Source organism: Staurois parvus, unplaced genomic scaffold (genome assembly GCF_062004578.1).
Source record: "Staurois parvus isolate SC_StPar_1 unplaced genomic scaffold, SC_StPar_1.0 ptg003461l, whole genome shotgun sequence".
Taxonomy (NCBI): Eukaryota; Metazoa; Chordata; class Amphibia; order Anura; family Ranidae; genus Staurois; species Staurois parvus.
In genome coordinates, this window is record NW_028321257.1 from 15,949 (window position 1) to 28,166 (window position 12,218).

The 12,218-nt window shown below is 53.9% G+C and overlaps 1 protein-coding gene across 1 annotated transcript in view; it reads right to left on the reverse strand.

Annotated features, from left to right (window-relative positions):
• Positions 1-293: 293 nt before the first annotated feature.
• The window catches only part of LOC149428160 (microtubule-associated serine/threonine-protein kinase 2-like), a gene marked incomplete at its 3' end in the record, with an annotated part of 29,407 nt that continues 17,482 nt past the window's right edge, over positions 294-12,218 (reverse strand). Inside the window, exons 3-4 of the mRNA XM_089667648.1 lie at positions 5,916-5,991; positions 294-632 (exon numbers count right to left, since the gene is read on the reverse strand). Of these exons, the coding sequence (XP_089523774.1) occupies positions 294-632; positions 5,916-5,991 (415 nt within the window). The remainder of the gene's footprint in view (positions 633-5,915; positions 5,992-12,218) is intronic.

The following is a 12,218-nucleotide window of genomic DNA, read 5'->3' on the forward strand; positions in this document are numbered from 1 at the left end:
GGCTCAGCATCACATGTGGTGGTTAATTAGGATGGACTGTATGCAAATGAGGCCACCCACTCCTCCACACTGATACCCACCCCACAAGTCACTTCAGGCTGGCCATCCACTATACCATTTTCTGTTCAATTTTTGCCCAATTTCCTTTAGATATAACTTGAACTATGTAGTGCAAGGGCCGGCCTAATTGGATACAATTGAAAGTGTTGTTTAGGTTTGACCTAATATATGGTTTTTGGTAAATCTAAACAAAAATTCTCGAGAAAATTGTATAAATGTATGGCCAGCCTAACGAACAGCGGATTGGGTGGAGGGGGAGTGCATCCAAGTGCAGGTACCTTGTTTCCCACAAAAGAAGCGAGACTCAACATGATGGGGTTAAACCCATTACAATCAGAGGCCCGATTATGACAGACACTCACATCTTGCAGCAGTTTCTCCAAGTTCTCCTGAAGCTCATAGAAGTAGCGGGAAGTAATGAGTCCATCACGAGACTTGGCCAGGCAATCACGAGCCAGCTCGATCACCTGGTGATGAATGAAGCTCAGGACGCCATCTGCCAAAGGGAGCACATTCTCCGGAGTATTGCTGCTGATGAAATCCGCCAATCGCTCTTCCATCTGCGCCGTGGCCTGAAGGAAACAATGGCTGAAGTAATGAAGAGAACGCAGGCGATGGTGACCACATATTCCTCAACATGAGAGAGCGACTACGAGAGTCTGCATTGTGCTGTCCGTATCACACCACTACATGGAGATCTGATCATATCATCCCCCTCACCCCACACCTCCTCACCCCTTCACCCCACATCTCTCCCCTTCACCTCCTCACCCCACACCTCCTCACCCCACAAAATCTCCTCCTCACCCCCTCACCCCACCACATCTCACCCCTTCACCACACACCTCACCCCACAACCTCCTCACCTCCCCACCCCACATCTCACCCCTTCACCCCACACCTCCTCACCCCACCACCCCACATCTCACCCCTTCACCCCACACCTCCCCACCCCCTCACCCCACAACCTCCTCACCCCTTCACCCCACAACCTCCTCACCCCTTCACCCCACAACCTCCTCACCCCTTCACCCCACACCCTCCTCACCCCCCCCACAACCTCCTCACCCCACCACCTCCTCACCCCCTCTCCCTCCTCACTCCACCCTCACCCCGCACGTCCTCACCCCTTCACCACACAACCTCCTCACTCCTTCACCCCACAACCTCCTCACCCCTTCACCTCCTCACCACTTCACCCCGCACCTCCTCACCACACATCTCTTCACCCCGCACCTCCTCAGCCCTTCACCACACACCTCCTCACCCCACCACTCCACAACCTCCTCACCCCGCACGTCCTCATCCCTTCACACACCTCCTCACTCCTTCACCCCTTCACCCCACACCTCCTCACCCCTTCACCACTTCACCCCACACCTCCTCACCACACATCCCTTCACCCCGCACCTCCTCAGCCCTTCACCCCGCACCTCCTCAGCCCTTCACCACACACCTCCTCGCCCCTTTAACCCACACCTCCTCGCCCCTTTAACCCACACCTCCTCGCCCCTTTAACCCACACCTCCTCGCCCCTTTAACCCACACCTCCTCGCCCCTTTAACCCACACCTCCTCGCCCCTTTAACCCACACCTCCTCGCCCCTTTAACCCACACCTCCTCGCCCCTTTAACCCACACCTCCTCGCCCCTTTAACCCACACCTCCTCGCCCCTTTAACCCACACCTCCTCGCCCCTTTAACCCACACCTCCTCGCCCCTTCAACCCACACCTCCTCGCCCCTTCAACCCACACCTCCTCGCCCCTTCAACCCACACCTCCTCGCCCCTTCAACCCACACCTCCTCGCCCCTTCAACCCACACCTCCTCGCCCCTTCAACCCACACCTCCTCGCCCCTTCAACCCACACCTCCTCGCCCCTTCAACCCACACCTCCTCGCCCCTTCAACCCACACCTCCTCGCCCCTTCAACCCACACCTCCTCGCCCCTTCAACCCACACCTCCTCGCCCCTTCAACCCACACCTCCTCGCCCCTTCAACCCACACCTCCTCGCCCCTTCAACCCACACCTCAGTCATCAAAGGCTTCCCCAATTCCTTCACCCCACATGACCTCCAACCACATTCATCCCCGTCACCCCACATACACCCTGAATCCATCCTCCAAAACACATCCAACAGCCACCATCACCCTATACATCCCTAAGACTCCCGTCACCCCACACCTCAGTCATCCAAGGCTTCCCCCAATCCTTCACACCACACAACCTCCAACCACATCCACCCCATCACCCCACATGCACCTCGACTGCATCCTCCAAATCACAGCCGCTGACTCCTGCCACATCACATATCTACTGACCCCCATCAACAAACATCCTACGTAACCCTTGACCCCGTCCATACTCTTCTTACATCCATCATCCCAGGCATTCTCTAACCCCTTCAACACAAACATCCTTCCATCACCCCACATATCCCAACTCCGTCCTCCAAATTACATCCAACAACCCCCATCATCCCACACATCTGTTGCTCCCGTACTCCCCACTCCTTCACCCCAGTCCTCCACACATTCCCCTGACCTACAGCCTGCTCTCCCACATATTCATTACCCTACACCCCGCTCGCCCACACATCCCACAACCCTACACCCCGCTCGCCCACACATCCCACAACCCTACACCCCGCTCGCCCACACATCCCACAACCCTACACCCCGCTCGCCCACACATCCCACAACCCTACACCCCGCTCGCCCACACATCCCACAACCCTTCACCCCGCTCGCCCACACATCCCACAACCCTACACCCCGCTCGCCCACACATCCCACAACCCTACACCCCGCTCGCCCACACATCCCACAACCCTACACCCCGCTCGCCCACACATCCCACAACCCTACACCCCGCTCGCCCACACATCCCACAACCCTACACCCCGCTCGCCCACACATCCCACAACCCTTCACCCCGCTCGCCCACACATCCCACAACCCTACACCCCGCTCGCCCACACATCCCACAACCCTACACCCCGCTCGCCCACACATCCCACAACCCTACACCCCGCTCTCCCACACATCCCACAACCCTACACCCCGCTCGCCCACACATCCCACAACCCTACACCCCGCTCGCCCACACATCCCACAACCCTACACCCCGCTCGCCCACACATCCCACAACCCTACACCCCGCTCGCCCACACATCCCACAACCCTACACCCCGCTCGCCCACACATCCCACAACCCTACACCCCGCTCGCCCACACATCCCACAACCCTACACCCCGCTCGCCCACACATCCCACAACCCTACACCCCGCTCGCCCACACATCCCACAACCCTACACCCCGCTCGCCCACACATCCCACAACCCTTCACCCCGCTCGCCCACACATCCCACAACCCTTCACCCCGCTCGCCCACACATCCCACAACCCTTCACCCCGCTCGCCCACACATCCCACAACCCTACACCCCGCTCGCCCACACATCCCACAACCCTACACCCCGCTCGCCCACACATCCCACAACCCTACACCCCGCTCGCCCACACATCCCACAACCCTACACCCCGCTCGCCCACACATCCCACAACCCTTCACCCGCTCGCCCACACATCCCACAACCCTACACCCCGCTCGCCCACACATCCCACAACCCTACACCCCGCTCGCCCACACATCCCACAACCCTTCACCCCGCTCGCCCACACATCCCACAACCCTACACCCCGCTCGCCCACACATCCCACAACCCTACACCCCGCTCGCCCACACATCCCACAACCCTTCACCCCGCTCGCCCACACATCCCACAACCCTTCACCCCGCTCGCCCACACATCCCACAACCCTACACCCCGCTCGCCCACACATCCCACAACCCTACACCCCGCTCGCCCACACATCCCACAACCCTACACCCCGCTCGCCCACACATCCCACAACCCTACACCCCGCTCGCCCACACATCCCACAACCCTACACATCCCACAACCCTACACCCCGCTCGCCCACACATCCCACAACCCTACACCCCGCTCTCCCACACATCCCACAACCCTACACCCCGCTCGCCCACACATCCCACAACCCTACACCCCGCTCGCCCACACATCCCACAACCCTACACCCCGCTCGCCCACACATCCCACAACCCTTCACCCCGCTCGCCCACACATCCCACAACCCTTCACCCCGCTCGCCCACACATCCCACAACCCTACACCCCGCTCGCCCACACATCCCACAACCCTACACCCCGCTCGCCCACACATCCCACAACCCTACACCCCGCTCGCCCACACATCCCACAACCCTACACCCCGCTCGCCCACACATCCCACAACCCTACACCCCGCTCGCCCACACATCCCACAACCCTACACCCCGCTCGCCCACACATCCCACAACCCTACACCCCGCTCTCCCACACATCCCACAACCCTACACCCCGCTCGCCCACACATCCCACAACCCTACACCCCGCTCGCCCACACATCCCACAACCCTACACCCCGCTCGCCCACACATCCCACAACCCTACACCCCGCTCGCCCACACATCCCACAACCCTTCACCCCCATTCTCCAAACTATCCCGCAGTCCTTCACTACTCCTGAGCATTCACCCCCCCCCCCCACTCTAGCTCTCCCTAGACCCTTCACCCTCCCCCTGCTCTCCCACACATCACCTGACCCTTCACCCCTCCCCTCCCACACATAATCTGACTCTTCACCCCCCTGCTCACCCACATATCACCCGAGCCTTCACCCTCTTCCCCCCCCACTCTCCCACACAACCCCTAAACCTTCACCTCCTGCTCTCCCACAAAAACCCTAAACCTTCACTCCCCCACTCTTCCACACACCTGCTGACCCTTCACCCCCCGGCTCTCCCATACAACCCCTGAACCTTCACCCCCTGCCCTCCCACACATCCCCCGACCCTTCACCCCCTGCCCTCCCACACATCCCCCGACCCTTCACCCCCTGCCCTCCCACACATCCCCCGACCCTTCACCCCCTGTTCTCCCACACATCCCCCAATCCTTCACCCCCTGCCCTCCCACACATCCCCTGAACCTTCACCCTGTTCTCCCACACATCCCCCGAACCTTCACCCTGTTCTCCCACACATCCCCCGAACCTTCACCCTGTTCTCCCACACATCCCCCGAACCTTCACCCTGTTCTCCCACACATCCCCCGGACCTTCACCCTGTTCTCCCACACATCCCCCGACCCTTCACCCCCTGCCCTCCCACACATCCCCTGAACCTTCACCCCCCTCGCTCTCCAACACCCCCCCCCCCCAATCCTTCACCCCCTGCCCTCCCACACATCCCCTGAACCTTCACCCCCCTTGCTCTCCCACACATCCCCCGGACCTTCACCCTGTTCTCCCACTCACCCCCTGACCCTTCACCCCCTCCGTCTCTCCCACACACCCCCTGACCTTTCACCCCCTCCGTCTCTCCCACTCACCCCCTCCGTCTCTCCCACACACCCCCTGTTCTCCCACACACCCCCTGACCCTTCACCCCCTGCTCTCCCACACACCCCTCGCTCTCCCACCCATCCGCTGACCCCAGTGTTGGCTCTTCTCTTGGCTATCCCAGTGATCCTCTGCCTCCCATAATCCTGGACAATCCCTGACCACTCCGCTATCCCAGTAACACAGACTATAGCAGACTCAGGTCTACAATGCTGCCGATTCAGTAAAGCTGCAAAAAAGCAAAAAGTTCTATATGGAGTCCAATAAATCAAAGCAACCAGATATTTGTACATTGTGGTCAGACCACGGAAAGATCAGTCTTCCTGGTTGCTACGGGTAACCGCACTGTGAATACTACACTCTGATTCTATACGGACTCTCCGACTCACCTTGGGAAATCTTTCCTTGTAGACATGGTTCATCATTACAATCTCACCATCATACGTGATGGGCGAACGGCCGGGACTGGACCCAGGAAAAGGAAAAGAAAAAGAAAACAGGAAAAAATTACTGGCAGGATATTTAATATCCCAAAGCGTATTTGACTACATTTTTTCATTTTTTGAGAGTGCATTACATTTGGTGAGTGCAATATATGTTGGTTATCACGGATGGTGTTATTACACGGAAGTTTCTTCTGCACGCTATTTCTTTGGAGCACATTGGATATCAGATTTTTTCTTTTGGATTGGGACTTTTTATTGTTTTTTCACTTTTGACTTGGACATTATTATTTTATATATGTTATGTTTATTTATATTTATATAATTTTTTGCGCTTTTTTTTTACATATTTTTTGCTGGATTTGTCAACAAAGAGCAGCAGCATTAGTTTGTGAATTTAAAAAAAAAATAAATTATTTTTTGTGCGCAGGTTTTTTTGTTGAATATAAATGATTTCACTGTTCTCTGGCAGTACAGAGAAGACACTGGGGTGTTATACATTTATTATACAAGTTTGTGGTGCTATAGAATGGACTGGTCGCTCTGGGCAACAGCACTGTCAGAGGTAAGTGTACATGGGGGGGGGGGGGTATTGTCAGCAGGTTGGAGATGGTTTAGCAGCTGGTTACGGCATGGAAAGACAGGCCACTCAATATCGCCCGGTTATAAATCTGTCTGTCGCTCTCAGCTGCCGAGTGAAGCCGGGGCCACACATGATAAATGGCATCGCTACGGCAGCATATTTCACATTCCGCCACACAAAGCCGACAATAGGGAATGATGTCATCTCAAACCGCTAACACACAATATTGGGCTATTAACGATCCTCAACCTGATGTTTCTACAGCTCTGAGGCAATAACGAGGTAATACAGAGCGAGAACACAAGCCGCATACTAAACGATCGGACGGACGACGTACCGCCATGACTCATCCTCTCCCTGATAAGCCCCCATAACCTCCGGGGGTGGGGGGGACAATGATGTCATCCGGATAAGAATTACACACTAAAACCAGCCAAGTGTGTCCAGATGATTGCAGACTTATGGGCTCAGCAAACGCTGACATTTATGGGACTTATAGAACAGGTAGTGCAAGGGCCCCATGATGGAGGCTCAGTGACGGGTATGACTGCAGGATGGCATCATCCGTGTGGTGCAAGGGCCCCATGATAGCGATTCAGTGACAGGACTGGCTTCAGGATGGCGATATCCACAAGGTGTAAGGACTCCATGATAGAGGCTCATCAATGGGTCTGGCTTCAGGATGGTGCTATGTGCAAAGTACAAGAGCCCCATGATAGAGGTTCAAAGATGGGTCTGACTAAACGATGGCCTCATACATGAGGTACAAGGGCCACATGATGGAGGCTCAGTGATGGGTCTGACTGCAGGATGGCATCATCCGTGTGGTGCAAGGGCCCCATGATAGCGATTCAGTGACAGGACTGGCTTCAGGATGTCGACATCCACAAGGTCTAAGGACTCCATGATAGAGGCTCATCAATGGGTCTGGCTTCAGGATGGTGCTATGTGCAAAGTACAAGAGCCCCATGATAGAGCTTCAATGATGGGTCTGACTGCAGGATGGCATCATGAATGAGGTACAAGGGCTCCATGATGGAAGCTCAGTGACAGGTCTGACTGCACGATGGCATCATGAATGAGGTACAAGGGCCCCATGATGGAGGCTCAGTGACTGGTCTGACTGTTTAGGATGGCATCATGCATGAGGTACAAGGGCCCCATGATGGAAGCTCAGTGACAGGTCTGACTGCAGGATGGCATCTTCCGTGTGGTGCAAGGGCCCCATGATAACGGTTCAGAGAGAGGACTGGCTTCATGATGGCGTCATCCGCAAGGTGTAAGGGCTTCATGATAAAGGCTCATCAATGGGTCTGGCTTCAGGATGGTGCTATGTAAAAAGAACAAGAGCCCATGATAGAGGTTCAATGATGGGTCCGAGGGCAGGATGGCATCATACATGAGGTACAAGGGCCCCATGATGAAGACTCATCAACTGGTCCTACTGCAGGATGATGTTGTCCACAAGGTGCAAGGACCTCATGATAGAGGCTCAGTGACAGGTCTGACTGCAGGGTGGCATCATCCGTTTGTTGTAAGGGGCCCATAATAGTGGTTCAGTGACAGTACTGGCTTCAAGAGGACAACATCCGTGAGCTGTAAGGGCCCCATGATAGAGGCTCATCAATGGGTCTTGCTTCAGAATGGTGCTATGTGCAAAGTACAAGAGCCCCATGATAGAGGTTCAATGACGGGTCTGACTGCAGGATGGCATCATTCGTGAGTTGCAAGGGCCCCAAGATAGCGGTTCAGTGACAGGACTCGCTTCAGGATGGCATCATCCATGAGGCTTAAGGGCTCCATGATAGAGGCTCATCAATGAGTCTGGCTTCAAAATGGTGCTATGTGCAAAGTACAAGAGCCCCGTGATAGAGGTTCAATGATGGGGTCTGACTGCAGGATGGTGTCATCCACATGGTGCAAGGGCCCCATGATAAAGGTTCAGTGAAAGGTCTGGCTTCATGCACATGTTACAAGGGGCCCCATTATAGAAGTTCAATGACCGGTATGGCTTTGGGATGGCATCATACATGAGGTACAGGGGCCCCATGATGAAGGCTCATCAAAGGGTCCTATTGCAGGATGACATCATCCAAAAGATGCAAGGGCCTCGTGATCGAGGCTTAATGACAGATCTGACTGCAGGATGGCATCATCAGCGTGGTGTAAGGGCCCCATGATAGAAGTTCAGTGACAGGACTGGCTTCAAGATGACAATCTGTGAGGTGTATGGGCCCCATGATAGCAGTTTAGTGACAGGACTGGCTTCAGGATGGTGTCATCTGCAAGGTGCAAGGGCCCCATTTTTATCAATGGGACTGGCTTGAGGATGGTGCTATGTGCCAAGTACAAGAGCCCCATGATAGAGGTTCAATGAGGGATCTGACTGCAGGATGGTGTCATGCATGCGGTACAAGGGCCCCATGATGGAGGCACATTAATGAATCTTACTGCAGGGTGACGTCATTCACAAGGTAGAGGCTCAGTGACAGGACTGGCTTCAAGGTGGCTTCATCTGCGAGGTGCAAGGGCCCCATTGTATCAGTGGGACTGGCTTCAGGATGGTGCTATGTGCCAAGTAAAAGAGTCCCATGACGAAGGTTCAATAAGGGTATGCTGACTGCAGGACGGTGCCATGCATCAAGTACAAGAGCCCCATGATGGAGGCACATCAAGGGGTCCTACTGCAGGATGACATCATCTACAAGGCAGAGGCTCACTGATAGGACTGGCTTCAGCATGCCATCATCTGCAAAGTGCAAGGACCCCATTATAGAGACTCATCAATGGGACTGGCTTCAAGATGGTGCTATGTGTGAAGTACAAAAGCCCCATAAAAGAGGTTTAATGAAAGGTCTTACTGCAGGATGGTGTCATGCATGAGGTACAAGGGCCCCATGATAGAGTCACATCAACAGGTCTGACAGCAGGATGTCATCATCCGCATGGTACAAGGGCCCCATGAACAAAGGTTTGATGACGGGCTTCAGGATGCTGCTATCTGTGAGGTACAAGAGCCCCAAGATGGAGATTCAATGACATGTCTGACTGCAGAATGGCATCATCTGCTCATCCATGAGTCTGATTGCAGCATGGCATCATCTTTGTCATCCAAGAGCCCCATGATACAGGCTCTTCAGATGATCTGACTGCAGTATGGTGTCATCTGCGTGGTTCAAGGCCCCCATAATAGAGGCTAATTGACAGGTCTGACTGCAGGATTTTGTCATCTGTTTAGTGCAAGGGCCCAACGATAGAGGCTAATCAGTGGAGCTGACTGAAGGATGGCATCATCCAAGGGCCTCATGACCATGACAGAGGCTGATCAACACATACAACTTCAGGATGGTGTCATCTGCTTGGTAAAAGAGCCCTGTGAAAGAGGTTCAATGGCAGGTCTGGCTTTGGGATGGCATCATCCATGTCGTACAAGGGCACCATGATAACGGTAGATTTCAGGATGGCTTCATCCACATGATGCAAGGGGCCCCCAGGATAGAGGCTCAATGACAAGCATGGCTTTGAGATGGCTTCAGCCATGTGGTACAAGGGCAATATGATAATGGTTCATTGACAGGTCTGATTCCAGGATGGCTTCATCCACGTGGTACAAGTGACCCCCAGGATAGAGGCTCAATGACAAGGATGGCTTCAGCCATGTGGTACAAGGGCAATATGATAACGGTTCATTGACAGGTCTGATTCCAGGATGGCTTCATCCACGTGGTACAAGTGACCCCCAGGATAGAGGCTCAATGACAAGGATGGCTTCAGTCATGTGGTACAAGGGGCCCAAGATAGAGGTTCGTTGACAGTTCTGATTTCAAGATGGCTTCATCCACTTGGTACAAGGGGCCATATGAGAGGCTCAATGACTGGTCTGGCCTTGGGATGGCATCATCCATGTGGTACAAGAGCACCATGATAACGGTTCATTCACAATTCTGATTTCAGGATGGCTTCATCCACGTGGTACAAGGGGGCCCCCAGGATAGAGGCTCAATGACAAGCATGGCTTTGGGGTGGCTTCAGTCATGTGGTACAAGGGGCCTAAGATAGAGGTTCGTTGACTGTTCTGATTTCAGGATGGCTTCATCCACGTAGTACAAGGGGCCCCATGAGAGGCTCAATGACTGGTCTGGCATCATCCATGTGGTACAAGGGGCCCAAGATAGAGGTTCGTTGACAGTTCTGATTTCAGGATGGCTTCATCCACGTGGTACAAGGGGGCCCCCAGGATAGAGGCTCAATGACAAGCATGGCTTTGGGATGGCTTCAGTCATGTGGTACACGGGGCCTAAGATAGAGGTTCGTTGACCGTTCTGATTTCAGGATGGCTTCATCCACGTAGTACAAGGGGCCCCATGAGAGGCTCAATGACTGGTCTGGCATCATCCATGTGGTACAAGGGGCCCAAGATAGAGGTTCGTTGACAGTTCTGATTTCAGGATGGCTTCATCCACATAGTACAAGGGGCCCCATGAGAGGCTCAATGACTGGTCTGGCTTTGGGATGGCATCATCCATGTGGTACAAGGGGCCCATGACAGAGGTTCAGTGACAGGTCTGACTGCAGGATAACTTCATCCACGAATCTCACAGCCGATTGCTCCTGTTTATAAACCGCTTTGTGTTTTCAGTGCATGTTTAATTTGACCGATCGGTGTTATATCAATAACTATTTAACCCATTCACTGGAAACAGAGGAAAATTAATTTCTCTTCTGAGCTAATTGTTTTCCAGACAGGCATGGCAAGAAGATTAATAGCCCCCCTGCGCTCTGTGTCACCCAGGACCCAGCCAATGGGGAGGGGACGGAGGGGGCCTGAATACCGCTGTGTTTTCTTCCCGTCTCAGTTGGGATCCCTCGGGGACATGAAGTGACAGAATATTTAATGCTGGGACGGATGAGCGAGCCTGGAGGTCAGAGTGTAAAACTGGAGGGAAGAGACGAGCCTAAAGACTCCACGTATATTTGTGTTATCACACCGAACGCCTGATGTCAGCAGAATTCTGACACTCCACATATGGCACCAACATCCTACTAATCACAGGCGGTCAGATAATGGAGATCCCACATGGAGTATAACTCCCATCATACACCCAGAATATTCCTCATCGCTGAACATAGAAAAAAAAAATCATTTTTGTGTGCATTGTAGTGATTTAACCACCTCCCGTCCGGCCGTTGTATATAAACAGCCTCCCCACCTCCTGCTTGTGCGCGCTCCCTGGGAGCACGCAGCACCGCGATCCTGTGCCCGTTGTTTCCTCCGGACACAGTGGAACACCGATCGCTGTACAGGACCTCTCTGCAAGGTCCCGATCATGTGATCACTGATTGGCCAATCAGTGATCACATGCAGAGTAGTAAGCAAGATGTCACTTGTGAAATCATTGCTTACTACGTGTGAAATTGTGAATGATCACAGAGATCACATGGTACAAGGCTATTCACAACAGCCTTGCACCATGTGACAAGATGTGACCAATCACAGCTCACACAGTATTTCTCAATGGTTGCAAGAATGCAGCCAGAGAGAAGGAGAAATGATTGCTTTTACAGCCTTTATGGGTGTAAAAGCAATCAGTGAAAAAAAAAAAAAAAATCACCCCCCCACAAGTACAGTGTCACCATGGTGACACTGTACTGCTAGGGTGACAGTA